General features: G+C 50.3%; 1 protein-coding gene across 2 annotated transcripts in view; it reads right to left on the bottom strand.

Moving 5' to 3' along the window:
• The window catches only part of STXBP1 (syntaxin binding protein 1), a 61,821-nt gene extending 47,743 nt beyond the window's left edge, over positions 1-14,078 (bottom strand). Inside the window, exon 1 of one of the 2 annotated variants that reach the window (XM_039506466.1) lies at positions 13,927-14,078. In XM_039506466.1, coding sequence (XP_039362400.1) covers positions 13,927-13,963 — 37 coding nt within the window. In that variant the 5' untranslated portion in view covers positions 13,964-14,078. The remainder of the gene's footprint in view (positions 1-13,926) is intronic. The other variant, XM_039506467.1, reaches the window with a different exon arrangement.
• Between the last annotated feature and the right edge of the window lie 1,028 nt (positions 14,079-15,106).

Genomic DNA, 15,106 nt, shown 5'->3' with positions numbered 1-15,106 from the left:
CAGTCTCTCTGTGCGTGTGAGAGAAAGCAGGGATTGTGGATCTAAAAGGGGAAATCTCATCTCCTGCCCCCTACCCCTCTTCCCTGGGTGACAAAGAGCTTGGCCGGACTGCACCCAAATTCACTACTCCTGGACCCATCGCTGGTCCTAATATTGCCGGGGTGAGAGGATGATCCTGTTTGGCCTCCAGCTGTGGCTCTGCTCTCCCTGGGAGGAGCCAGCCCCACAGAGCTGCTGCTGTAGCAGTGGGCTGCAGTATTTTTCCCTGGCATTGCAGTGGCTCCCGGAGCAGGCGTCTGGCTGATGGCTGGGCTCTAGCTGTGTGGGCAGAGGCCTCGCCCATCCTGCAGACAGAGTCTGCAGCATCTTTCCTCTCCAAGAGACCCCCCTCTCCCCCACACCACTGCGGGCATCTTCTCATAGGGTGGGCTGGCAGATCACCCCGGGACTGAGAGGCTGCCATGTGCTGGCACTGCCCAGGGCATGGGGGGGGGGAGAGAGAGAAGGGATCTGAGATGGCACAAGCCTGTCTTAGCAGCGATTCAGGCTCTGTGGAACCCTGTGCAAAGGACGGGGCCCCACCCACCTCACCCACAGCCAGGCCTATTTCTGTGTACCCACCACAACCCCTGCCTGTCTGCAGCCCCTTTCTCCTCCGACTGCAGCAACTCCCCCTGCCCCTGTCCGTGGGCTCCCACAGCAGGTGGCTGAGGAAACAGGCCAGAACTTGAACCTGGGGCACAGACAAGAGAGCCAGCCGAGCGGAGAATGCAGTGCCAGCAGCGGAGTAGCTGGCAGGTCCTGTGTGCAAGGGCCTCTGGCTCCCACATGCCCACAGCGAGGGTGCCCAGACCTGAGGATGCCAAGGCCGCGACGCCCCTGGCTGCTCCTGGGGTATTGCTGGGACTTGCTCGTCAGCGGCCCGCCCTGCTCCTTGCAAGGTGCATCACCGTGTTCGGAGCTGGTTAGTGGGAGGGTGCTGGAGAGGGGGATCGCTGGCACGCCTTATCCTCTGGCTCAGTGCTGCCTGGCAGGAGCCATTTTGACCCTTCGTGAGCCTCCTTTTGTCAGTGGAGCTCTGGGGGTCGGCAAGAGCAGCCCCCGAATGCACAGGTTTGGAGAGAACAAGCTGGCCGGCGGAGGGATTCTGGCTTTGCAGCCCTGGCGGAGTCCTCTCAGTGCACCGAGTGCAGCCATGCAGGTCCCCACTGCCAACCTGCCCCAGGCCCTGCAGGCTGTGGATGGGCGGCTGTCTCTGGCAGGTCAACTGCCAGCCTTAGTACCCTGCAGGCAGTTTCCTCCTCCACCACCCTGCAAGCTGCAGTCTGTTTGATCCTAGCTCCGAAGATCTGCCATGAGCCATCCGAGTGGTGTCTGCCTGCCGTTCCATCGGATGCAGTGCTGCATCTGCTGCCCGGTGACAGCTCTAAGTCAGAGGTTTAGGGCAGGCCCCTTAAACTGCCTTCACTGTCCACCAGCTCCTTAGTTAAGGGAGCTGTTAAAAGTGCCCCTCTGAGCTCTGGCAGGGCTGCGGGCGGTTCGGTGCACTCTCCTGGCTGCTGCATTGTCCCGGATAGAACACATCTTTTTGCTTTATGCAGTCCAAGGCACCAGAGCCACTGCCAGGCTCACACCCTGCAGCTAGAATAATAACAATAATAGTGATGCCTAGCTCGTCTATAACACTTTCCAGCCACAGATCTCAAAGCGCATTACCAAGGAGTTCAGCGTCATTATCCCCATTGTACAGGTGGGGAAACTGAGGCATGGAGGTGCCGTGACTTGCCTAAGCAGAGCTAGTCTGTTACACAAACGGCTCCCAGATTTCGGCTGAGGCGATTTTGTTCAGATTTATTTACTCCTTGTCCTTTATGGGACAGAGCTAGCACTGCCCCTTCTGCACCAGATCAGCCCACTGAGATTTACGATGGCCTCTGGTGCCAGCCAATACAAGCAGAGGATTCCTGAAGCCCACTGCCTGCTTCAGTGAAAGCAAAGAATCCACCGGCATTCTTCAGGGCAATTGTGAAATCTTCGGTAGAGAGGAGGCTGGAAACCCTTCCTGACCCCACAACCTATACCCTGAAGCATGAGATTTGTTTCAAATACCCATGTCTCTGGCACCTTAGAGGCAGAAGGCCAGTGCTCAAGTGCTTCAGTCTCCCTAGCAATCCTGGTGTCCACCATAACCAATGCTCTTGACATGTGCATTTAAACACGGGGGGTTTGTTTCTGTCTTTCTGGCACTTAGCGAGCAAGTCCTGGCCGCAGCTTGAAGCCCAGTGACTGACAGGCAGGATACCAGATTGGAGGGACAAGCAGACTGCTTTGATCTGGCATATCCAGTGTGGCTGTATGGAACGGCATTATGGCCCTCGCCTCTCAGGACCTCCACCTCTCTGACCACAGGGAAATCCGCTGTCAAGGCAGCTGTTGGGAAAGGCCTTCAGCCAGCGCAAGTCAGAGGTTGGGGAGATGTAGGGTGGGGGACAGAGAGGGCAAGTGTCTGGCTTCATTTGATAAAGATTTGGGTTAATTACAGCGATACCACCTCCGGGCTCGGTGCACCGTTGTGGGAGCAGGAGAGGGGTGATGAGTGGCAGAGGTGGGGCGCACTCAGCCTGCAAGGAGGCTGCCCCCCCTCTCCCCCAAGACCACTCAATTCTTCACAGAACAAGCTAGACAACCAGTAAAGGGGCTGATCCTCTCAGAGACCCCCTGCCCTCAAACACAGCCTTGGTCAGACCGGCCACTTCCCGAAGACTGGATGACCCTGGCCTGGGAATGAGGGATAAATTGATGCAGGCCATAGCGCAGCAAGCGGAGTGCTGCCTGCGTGCGTGTGTGCTGCATGGGCAGGAGTCTGCAGTACTTTGAGTGAGCATTTTTATCCCCAAAGGAGCCCTGGATGGCCGAGTACCCCAAACCCCCAATACTCTAGGCCTCCCCAAGTACTGCAGTACCCTGAGGCCCCCAGTACTACAATACCCCAGCCCCCCAGCACCTCCAATACTACAATACCTCAGTCCCTCAGTACTGCAGTACCCAGATACCCTGCAGCGAACCCAAGACATCCATAGCAATAGATCACATCCCTTGCACTGCTGCAGCTGAGGCACACTCGGGGGGAGCGAATGGCAAAGGGTTGCAGGAGAATCCCGTGTGAAGGGGAAGGGAGAAGAATCAGAGAGCGGAGTTACTGGGAGGGTCCGGCTGGATTCGTGGGGCAGGTCTGCGCTGCAGAATTCCAGGAGTGCCCCATGTCCAGCACCGCATGTCTGCGAGGCGGGGAGCGGGTGGGACATGTCAACGCAGGTGACTGTGCCAGTGTATGGATGAGAGATATCTCCTGCTCCAGGGCCCAAAACACAGAAATCGCAAAGGACCAGAAAGGAGCAAAGACATCGCCTCAGAAAGCGAGCCGGAGAAGCAGCCCCTGACCTTGGGGAGAAAAGAGAGAGAGACGTCACGCTATGGAGCAGCCTGCCACCGGTTCAGGGAGAACAGCCCTGACAAAGACAGCGGCGCCACAGATGCTAGAAAGCCTTGTCCTGGAAACACTGCACCCATCTGGGCCCTGGAGACCCTGGCTCATTTTGAAATTCTGGCAACCCTTGTCCAGCTTGCTGTGCCCGCTTGGTCCGACTGGGCTGAGGTGGGGTGTGTGGGCACAGCAGATGCGTGGAGAGAGCACAGGTGGATGCATGGGTGAGATGTGCCAAGCTTAGGGAGTGTGTGGGCTTAGGGATAGGGTGGGTGTGCTCTGCATCTGGCCCTGGGGTGGGATATGGGCAAGGTTCTCCAGCATAGATCAGAACAGAGTGCAGAACAACTGGAGGAAGGTGGGGACTGCTCAGCTAACAGCTCTCCTCTGCGGCTGTGCAGCAGCCACCACACATACAGGCTCCCAAAACTCTAGTAGCTCCAGGTGAGTTATAGTCAGAGGATGCTAGAGCCCAATGGGACCTGGATTCAGGAGTGGGACCCCCAGGCACTACCACAATACAAATAATGAAGAATTGTATGGGCAAAATGGCGGGGAGGTGCCTTGGACCCTTCCTGCCGACCCCTCGACTGGGAGAAGTCATCTCACCTGGGACAATGTTCTATGACTGGGAAGCGGCAAAACAAGATGCGCTGATGAACTTCCTGTCTGGGTGCCCAGCAGAGTGTGTGTCTATTAATGACTTTAATGGAACGACTCTGTATTTACACCATTGTAAGCAAGAGAAGAATCAAGCCTATTATCTTTAATATTATGCAGATGGGTGGGACAGGGTGGAGCAGCCATTTACTGCCCTCTACTGGCGGTCCTGCTGCCTTGGCACCCTAAGAAGCCGTCCTTATGGAAGAGAAAAGCAGCAAATTCAGACCTCCAGGAGTTGCCTAGAAAGGCCTCCCAGGATCAGCTGCTGGTGGAACCAGTGAGACTTGGTCCTTCAGTGGCTAGAGGGCCTGGAGTATTCGCAGGCCAATGAGAGGCCAGCAGGCCAGATAAAAAGAGTTGGCTGCTACTATCTAAAGCAGTTCTACATGAGGCTGGGACAGGGCAGGGAGGCTCTCCTTGTCTTAATACAAGAAACCTTGGTCAGGTGCCTTTTGGCTGGCCCAGAGAAGGACTGTTAATAAGTACTTTAATGCCCAAGCGGCCATCTTGAGGTAAGTGTTAACCTTAATTTTGCAGAAAATAAATTAACTTGTTTTACTGGATGCCTCAGGTGAGCCTGTGACAGTCAGATATAACTAAGGTCATAGAAAAAAATGTTTTTGGTGTCCATTTCATCCCACGACACTGGATGTTATCATCATCTGCCTGCTTGTATGGCCTCACCACTCTGGGTCTGTTATCCTCAGGCCAAGCTGCTCTTAAATTTCTCTTTCTGTTTTTACTAAGAATGAGGGAAAAAAGCGAACTGCTACAATTTCACTTCTGTAACTTATAGAAAAATAACACTAATCCAAATGGCTAAGGGCGAGTATTTCTCCTCTGTTATTGATTACCCTTTTTATTGATGGTCTTCACCACTCTTGAGAGATAAGGTCTTAAATAAGTGATGGGGACAACTCATAGGGCTACAGCCAGCTCACTAGCTATCTTGCATGTATCTTCCAGTCCGTCATTCTTTCTGAATTAATTTGCCTCTCTGGGTGATTTGCATGGCACTAAAGTGACTGACCGGATAATTTAAAAGTTAGCAATGAGGTGGCCTATAAGAAATAAAACTGGAATGTCACCCCAGGAGGCCATGTATTTTATAACAGAGCAATGCAGAGCAATCTTTCACGGAGCCTTTCAAATGAGTACCGTTTGCTTGACATAGGGTCTGCCATTAGCATCAATGGCAAATCTCCAGTTGACATTGATGGTGCAATAGTGGAACTGTAAGAAAAGTGGGCTCAATACCTCACACAGGGGTAGCACTGTAGCACTTCAGTGTAGACACTGCCTACACCGATGGGAGGGGTCCTCCAGTCGGTGTTGTTAATCCATTTCCCTGAGAAGCAGTACCTAAGGGGATTGAATAATTCTTCTGTCTACACCGGGAGTTAGGTTGTCTTAACAACATCTCACAGGGGTGTGGATGTTTCACACCCCTGAGAGACATAGATATGCTAATGCAAGTTCCCAGTGTAGACCAGCTCTCAGTTAAGCCATATTAACTCTAGAGCAGAGCATGGGTGTGTAACCAAAGGCAGAATTTGCCTCAATATGTCTAATTTTACATCTACAGATGTCCTACTCATGTGATCATGCTATAGAAATAGCCTGAAGCCCATAAGGAAATTAATGGCATGTAAATATATTTCCAAGGGGAGTTGTAAACCAATGTGCATATCTAATAGGACTGGTAACATAAGAGCAACCTGATTGGCTGATGAAGAATATGATTGGGAGGATACTCCCAGTTTAGCTACCCAACACTGGCTGTTAACCAATGGGAAAGACTCACTAGGCAAACATGGAGCAACACATTTCACAAGAGCAGTAACACACTTCAGGATGAGGGATACCTGTTCTCAGCGGGCTGGAGGTCCTGGCCTTCAGCCTCAGTTCTTACAAAGAACCAGTGACCATGTGGATATCCCATGTAACATGCATATCTTGTGACGTGATACAGCTCCCACTTTTCAGATACAGCTATCTAAGAGGTGGGCCCCCATTACTGTAGTATCTGAACACCCATAGTCACTCCTGTATTTATCCTCACTACACCCCTGTCAGGCAGGGCAGTGCTGTTATCCCCATTGTACAGATGGGAAACTGAGGCAAAGAGAGACTAGTGACTGTAACACTAAGCACCTCTGTATTCACACCCTACACACTATTGTAGTAATCTTTGTACAAAACACACCTTGTGAGGTATCATTTGAAAACTAATAACTCCCTGATCATTAATATTCTTGTTTGATGTACATAAGCAATGGGTATTAAGAGTTATAGACATGCTAGAATGATGACTCAAGTGTGTTTAACCCAGGCATGCCAGGTGAGTTGGTAAACCGGTCTGCCTTAGACAAAGGAACATGTTTTCCCCATTGGGAGTTATTTCCAAAGCACTTTGAAAGACAACGAGAACGTATTTACGTATCATGTAAACAATCCCATCAAGCTAACAAAGGGTGGAGGCAAACCTCACAGTAACCTCAGGATGGCAGCTGTCTGTCTGTCTCCAATGAAATTAAGCAAGGTGTGACCAGAAATAGTGGAAGCTCTCATTACATAGAAGATCATCAGGGGGATGGGAAGCCCACAGGAAGGGAAAAAACAGCTTGAGGTCATCCTGCCTCTTAAAACAAAGTCATTGAACTTTGGAAGATATAAGCAAGGGCAGAAACCATCTTTGGCATCCAACACTAGCCAGCCACAATGGAACAGAGCTCTTGCAAGCCAAGAAAGATGGGTCCTTCAACCAAGCGGGGGTTTAAAGTCTCTGGAAACTGAATATAGGTGAGAAACCATCTTTCACCAAGCTTGTACCTTGTTAGATTAAGTTTTAGATGCGTGTTATCATTTTTATTTGTTTGTAATCCTTTCTAATGTCATTTCTTTTACTTGGCATCACTTAACCTATGTCCTATATTTAATCATTTTGTTTTACTATTAATCTAAACCACTAGCGCTGTATTGGAATTAAAGCGACTCGTAACTTCAGTTAATGTGGCAAGCTAGTGGGGTTTGTGTTTTTTAGAGGAACAAATGAACCTTATGATTTCTCTGCACTATCTAGGAGAGTGCTGGACATTGCAGACCACAGGGTTTTGAAGAAATCCAGGACTTGGGAGTGTGTTGGGGTCACCTTGCTGGTTGTAACCAAGGCTGGTGCAAGCCAGAGTGACAGTGGTGTGTTGCTGGCAGGCTGCTAGAGTGTTTCTGGACCAGGGCTGTAGCTATACAGAGATACGCAGGGTATGACCTGCATACTTGTTGCTGACGATGAATATCCCAGGTAGGGTGTTACAGCAGCAAAGCATTTGAGGATAGCCTAATTCTGGCAATTAATTTGGCAATTGATCGTTGATCAGCAGGTAAGTATGCCCAATGGTCTGTGATGGGATGTTAGATGGGGTGGGATCTGAGTTACTACAGAGAATTCTTTCCTGGGTGCTGGCGGGTGAGTCTTGCCCACATGCTCAGGATTTAACTGATCGACATATCTGGGGTTGGGAAGGAATTTTCCTCCAGGGATGATTGGCAGAGGCCATGGAGGTTTTTCGCCTTCCTCTGCAGTGTGGGGCACGGGTCACTTGCTGGAGGATTCTCTGCACCTTGAGGTCTTTAAACTACAATCTGAGGACTTCAATAACTCAGACATAGGTTAGGGGTTTGTTACAGGAGAGGGTGGGTGAGATTCTGTGGCCTGCATTGTGCAGGAGGTCAGACTAGATGATCATAATGGTCCCTTCTGACCTTAAAGTCTGAGTCTATTAACAGATTATTCGTGATCCCTCATAAACAATCTATTATACCATTTATATACCTCAGAAATCGGCTCAATGCATGTTCTCTAAGCCTAAATTTATTATTCCCTAAGCATGTCCATCCTTGTAAAGCAGACTCCATTGACTTAGGAACAGTGGGCAGGCAGTCACTTGGTTTAATGCACAGATAACACCTCATTCTTAAAGGCAGAGCCCAGCCCTGCAACATTTACTCTACCAAAGAAACCTCAATAACCGTTGAAGGATCAGGCCCAATGTCCTTAAACAGATGGACTTACTATTCAGTGTCTCCAGTTTAGTGTCTTGAAAGTTTACTCTTCCAACTGGATTCATTCCTTCACCTGCTGTTTATCTGAAAAACCTTTGTGGTATTTTAAGTCTGGCTTCACAGAAAACGATTCTGTTTTTAACACATGGTCACTGAGATGCGAGCTCCAGTGTGCCACACGTGTATTAAACATAGGTTATAGGCTACCTCCTGCTCTCTCCCTGAACTCACCAGCAGAATTCCAATCAAGGTCAAGGGGATCAGGAGCCGTTTTTTCAACCACCTGGGGAGTTGCCCCTCCTGGTTACTAAGCCCGAAGAGCCATTGCAGGGATGCAGGACCACAAATTTTACCCCGTACAGAGAGTGGTGCAAATGCGCCATAGATTTAATCACCGCCGGGCATTCCTTAATGCTCCTGCGGCTCGGCGTGGAAGGGCAGATTTTCAAAAGCACTCAGCATGTCGGGAGCGGAGCACTTTGAGAAATCTGCCTGAAATCATGGGCACTGAGCACTTGGAAAGCCGATCGGAGTCTCCCTCGTCACTCACGTCTTGGTTTTGTGTGTGCTGGTCTGAAACAGACCGTGTATATTTCTGCCGAAATGCCAAAACCCAGGGAAAACGTGGCAGTACTGCGGGGGGGAGTGGATTGTAACACTTCCTGACTTCAGGGAGATGCAGAGCTCTCTCTTTTTAAACTACAGTGGGGAGGCTGGGGGTGGGGGTAATAAAAAGGGAAATTAAACCCAAAAAGTCTTATAAATTAGAAAGAAATGTCAGGTTCCATGTTGGGAGCTGTCACTGCAGCCATAATTTCCTTTGTTATAGCTAATGTGTTGGGGGAGGGGACACGCAGCCAAATGCAGAATCCTTGTATTCAGTAACACCTCAGCTGTGATACTTAAGGGCTGGTTCTCCCCTGCCTGGCACCTTGGGTGGTCAACGAGCCTGTGCAAGTGGGTGTTGAAGGCTAAGAAATCAGAATTCTCTATTCGTGATGGTGGCAAGTGGCCACATGCTCTCGCACAGGTATAAGGCCCAGATCCTCAAAGGTATTTAGACTCCCACTGACTTCCGTGGACATTAGAAACCTTGACCATCTGGGCCTAAATAACTACCCACAGGGCAAGGCAGTGACGAATCCGCCCATTCGCCACTATTCTGGCCAGCTTGTCAAGAGGGCTCCGTTCCAACGTACCCAGCATGCTGAGCGCTTTGAAAAATCTCTCCCACGGGGGTGAGTTATGGATGGCCTGCCAGCCCTGGGCACTTGATCTTTTGTGTGTCTATAAGAACAGTTTCTCGGGTTGTGTAGACGTATGGGAAGAGAAGGAGAGTCTGTGTGCGTGCCAAAAAAATGAATACGCCGCTAAGGTTTAATTCTTTTAACAATCCCAACATGCGAGCGTTCGGCATCCTACAGCACCATCAGCGTGAGCACCCTGTACCTCTTGTATATATTTGCGGCTTTCACTTGAAAATCATGAACAGTGATAAAGCCAGACATCTAACAAGGAAGCTTAAATAGCGGATGTTACATATGGGCAGCGTGGTTGCAGATACCTTGATGGAGATTTCCCAGGCAATTTAGGGGATTCTTGACACACGGCTTCTATTCATTCTAATAATAAAGGTGTCTAATATATTCCTTTATAGTGTCTCTTTAAACAAAGGCCGTTGTAACAATGGTTTTGTTACAAAACAAGGGTTTGTAAACTTCTCAAAGGGCCCTGAATAATTTTAAAAGTGTCTAAATGCCCAAAACTGTTGGCCAATTTCAGCCCTTGCCTTTGCATTTCCCGTGCGACACAAGGGTTCATTTCTTTTAAAAGAAACAATAATAATAAACAGGAAATTAAATTCAAAGAGGAGAAAGAGAATCGCTGAGGGCAATGGAGCTGGCACAGTGTTTACAGCCAGCTCTCCTTTAGCTGCACTGTTAACCCATAACCACTTCAGCGAGGCACTGGGAAACCTCTACGAAATCAGCAGAGGAACAGGCTGGCAGTCCCACCCGGTTGGCCTAAGAGAGGTGCAAAGAAGCAGACTGCCAACAGGCCAAGGAAGGAAGAAAATAGTGTAGGACCTAGCTGGGGAGGAGATGACCAGAGATGCTCATTCCTCTGCCAGGTATTCCAGACCCATTGTATTCAGGGACACAAAGGCCGAGATTTGAAGTAAATGTGAGAGGCAGGCTGAGGTGTCCAGGGGATGAGGCAGGAGGTAGGCAAAGATTTCTAAGCAGTGCGGAAGCTCATGCTCCCCTACTCATCTGCTCTGCACCCCGACACACTCCTGCCTGCTTAGCACAGCCCCTTCTACTTGTTGGAAGGCCAACATGGTTTAAAAACAATCACAGCAGCTCCACTAGGCGCCTTCGTTGGCCTTTAAAAGATAGGGACAAACCTGGGTCAAACAGGACAGCTGGCAAATATGGTAACTTCATTTTCCCACCCCCTCCACCCCCAAAAAAAGGTGGGCAGGAGTTTCATAAAATGGTGATGGAAGGGGCTGGGAATCAGGATTTAACCATCACTGGACTCAGACACGCTGGAGAGATTTTACTCAGAATTTACAAGACGCCCGTGGGCAGAGGCCAGACCTGGAAAGTTTCATCCAGGAATGTGATTTTTTTTTTCTGGGGGGAATTATGAGACTACTTTGCAACTGCATGGGCTGCACGGTGTTTGCTCTCAAACACAACATGGGGTGGGTGGACGGGGTGATGTGCTGGATGGAATGGCCCCAGAAAAGGTATCATTGTGACACGAGTTGGCTGCGAATTCAGAGGCAAGTCTATAAAGTTATCACCAAGGGCTAGAGCGAAGCCAGGCCCGGTGCCTTTCTTTGAAGGGTGGGGCCATGTAAAAGCAGGAGCCACGGCACGATGAGGCTGTGTTGCCTTCCCCACTCGAGAGGAAACCCAGTCTGTGCACAAGATCAACGGGTGGGCTAGGGATCAGGACAACTGTTCTCCGTGGCATCACCACCACCACCAGAAAAACCTCCTCTGCATCCCAGCCCACAATTATCTTCATAGTCAGCATTACCTTGCAAGTGTGGGCAACTGAACAGTGAACCCAGGGGAGAACTCCTGCAGGAACCATTGTGGTGAGGAGGCAAGGAGGACACACAGGACTCCCAAGCACAGAGCTGGGACCTATGGTCAGGGGATGAGCTCCACCTCCCAGACAGGACAATTCCAAGGAAATGGAGAGCAAACTCTCCCCAGGGCCTTGATCCTACAATGAGAGCTCTCTGTAGGCAGAATCCCAAGCCCCAATGAAGTCAACAGGGGTCAGACTGCATGGAGCTCTCTGGACGATCACAGTCCAAATTACCTGTGTCCTATGCAGCATTTCCCTGCATAGGGAGAGAATCTAGCACTAGTATTATAGATACCCAGACTTCACAGATCATCTTGTATTACAGGGACACCCAGCTACTGGTTGTCTTTTACAGATTACAAAAGCTCTTTTGAGGGAAGAACAGTGCAGTTTGTTATAAAAAGCCTGAAGCACAGAGTTTTGCCTTCAGTCAGATGCCCAACACGGTTGTTAGAACAAGGAAGTGTGTGTGACTTGCGATGGTTAATACTGTATTCAAGCAAAGAAAGAAAACATGTAAAAAGTCAACATCTTTAGCTTACAGCTACTGGTCTTTGTTCAAGGAATGGAAGGTCCAGAAGATACATTTAGATTGTGGCCTTTGGGAGTTTTGACTGAGGAAGGAGGGTCGGATGAGACCTTTAGTTTTTCCAAGGAATGCTGTTAAGGAACGCAGTGATACATTGTGCATCATGTCGGTTTCATAACCTACTTTTCACACGCCAGAGAGTGAAAGAGGACAATCTAGTGCAAGAGAATTAAATGCAGCAAAATATTTTAAATTCCACCTCACCCCCCTCCAGGATTATCTTGCAGCAGCAGAACCAAAGGATTTTTTTTTTCCCCTGACGGAGCTGACCAAGCCTGCAGATGAGCTGTAGGTTTTTGGAAAATGAAAGCAAAGCGAGACTGGCGCAGAGCTGTCTCTTAGCTCTCTGGGCAGGTGATTTCTTGGAACAAAGCAGGACATAAATCTAATGGGATCATCCCATGAAACAGTCACACCACCGCACTTCAGCCACATCATCTGCAGACTGGAGCCAATGCTGTGGTGTGGAGGACTGTTAAATAAGACTGCCTGCCTGCTTAATGCACAAAGCTCCAGAAGCGCTTTCTCTGTATCTAGAGCTATTAGAATCTACATGTACGGTACATTCTCCCATTCCCACTGCTAAGCAAAAAAATAATTACACAATGAATTTTTTAGGCGACATTTGCCTGGTTTCCATTTAAATAAATAAATAATACAAGGTTAATTAATTTCAAGAGAGCAAAGGATTTATATGGTTCAGGGCAGAGGGTACTCAGAGGAAGTTGTCACCATTTTATACCATATTTGTCGTTAGTTGTTTAGGCATAAAAGTTTCTCAATTTAATTATTATGGCATGAGGAATGCAGGCACTCTGTACAGGAACTCCCCACCTGCATAAGCTCTACAAAGAAGAACCCCTTATTTAGATACTAAAAATAACATCATCTTGGGGGGGATCTAAGATTTTTTTCTCCCCGAAATCTAGAGATCATCAACCGTGAGCCAAAAATAGCACCTTGGATTCATACACAAGAGCTTAAGTTCCCCACCACCACCACCACCACCACAAATCAGAGCAACTGCACAAAGAAATACCCTGGCTGCCAAAGCCCCTAGCTCAAAGCCTAGAGAAGATTCAGCCTTTATTTGAACCATTTCTTCGGGTAGCTGGACCAGCCTCCTCCTCCCCTCGGGGGAATGTTCCTGATGGGAAGGGAAGGCTGGGCGCTGCTTGCATGGTATTGTTTGATGTTTTGGGGTGGGAGGGGGGAGTCCAGAAGGCTTTGCCCTGACACTGCAGGATCTGGCGTAGCAGCAAGGGCTTCCTCTGCCTGCGCAAAATAACGCAGCCAATTTTGGCGAATGAGCCTGTAATTTTGTATTTATTTATTATTGGCCCAGGCAGAGATCACCTCCTCCCATCCCCACCCCGCATGCCTGGAGGCTCTGGGGAATCATTGGGGATTTATTTATTAATTACTGTTTATTATCATCATTCCTGTTATTATTTATTGGCATAATCAGGCGACCGGTATCTGCTGGACAAAGCCACTAGGACCCAGAGCCTGGGGAAATGGATCAGCTTGCTTTCCCTTTCCATCTCCCTCCCCCAGCACTGCAGAAAAATCCCAACCGCCCCCCTCCCTCCATCAAACCATGGTAACACCCCCCCCAGAGGCCCCCATTTCCCCCTGTAGGGCTCCAGTTTCCTCTCCTTTGATCCCTCTCCTGCCCCCTTTCCCTCCCCCCACCCCCCAGCCGGCCGTTGATCCTGCCTGCAAGGGTCCGGATTGCGCATCGCCAATTCCACACATCCCCCCGCCCCCCGGTCCGTTTTCTGTTTCCCCCAGCAAACGATTACCAAGACTCTAGTCCATTTTCCCCATCAGATCCTGCCCCCCCTCCCCGCAAGACACACTCCCACGTCCACACAGTGGATCTAATCTCCCAGATCCCCAGTGGATCTAATCTCCCAGATCCCCCCCCCCCCGCCCCAGATCCAGCCTCCCCCCGCACAGCCCAGGGAGGGGAGAGATCAGAAAGGGAAACAGATCCACGAGAGAAGCATCCTCTTACTTTCTCCAACCACCGCCTTGAGCCCGAGGGGTGCCATGATGTGCCTTGGCGGGGGGGGGTGTCTCCCCCTTTTCCTGCCGCTCTCTGCTTTGTAAAGATCCTCTCGCCCTGGCCGCGGCTCTGCTCTCCGCTGCCTGCGGAGGATGGGGGGGGGGGGGAGGTGTGGTGCTGATGATGATGCTGGGGAAGGGGAGGTGATGGTGCTCTATTACGTCACCGCCGTGCAGACCAATCGCCTAGGCGGGTTGGTGCCTCCATCACCGGGCGGCGGGACAGCCCCCTGGCCATCTGGGCTCCTGCGCCCCCACCTCCGCCCGGGCTCGGTCCGCCCGCGGGCTGCAGGGTGGGCGCTGACCGTGCAGCGCACAGCGGGGCGCTGGAGGGGAGAGCGGGGGAAATCTGCCTGTTAGGAACCGCCCAGCATCAGCCGCAGGGCTAACCCTCCCTGCCACCTACCACGGCTGTCCACACTCGGCTCAGGCTGGGAATGAAGATCGTGGGTCAAATCCCTCCCTTGGGGAAACCCTCCGGTTGTAACTGGCCTTACACCAGAGCTGGATTTGCAGCCTGGTCCAAAAGCATCGCTTTAATCAACCCAACCCCTGTGCTTTTACACCCAGCTGCTCTCCCCGCCCCCGGGCCGTGTATTTATTTATTTATTACTTCACCCTGCATTATTTATTGACATGGAAACCTTGCAAAATGCAGCTTTGAAAATTCAATGTTGAACTGTAATTTTGTGTGTGTATCTGTGTATGGGGAGGGGGGGAATGGGAGAAAGCAATGTAGGTTCAAATAGCTCTGGATAGAGAGAACATCACTGTATTTATTCCCAGGCTGCATATAAACCAACTCATGTGGATGATTTTTAGATCTATAGGCATAGAGGTTAGTGACACAAGGCAGCACTGGACTTTGCCCCTCACGGCATCCCAGAGCTGCAATTTGTTTTTCTCTCTGAGTAAACCAAAGGGACCCGAGGAAAAAATCCAGCGAGACAGAGGAGAATCTAGCTCAGGGAGCCAGGGCTTCCTCCCAGACTGCAGGGACAAGGCCCTCCAGAAACGGTCCCCAGCCCAAAGACATCTAGGGAAGGGTCTCCCTCATCCATACATAACAGGGTCAGGGTGGGGGGGATGGAGGGGCAAGCTGACCTGGAGAAGATCTACACAGTGGAGCC

Source organism: Mauremys reevesii, linkage group 19 (genome assembly GCF_016161935.1).
Source record: "Mauremys reevesii isolate NIE-2019 linkage group 19, ASM1616193v1, whole genome shotgun sequence".
Classification (NCBI taxonomy): domain Eukaryota; kingdom Metazoa; phylum Chordata; order Testudines; family Geoemydidae; genus Mauremys; species Mauremys reevesii.
This window is presented reverse-complemented; position numbering and strand designations above follow the sequence as displayed.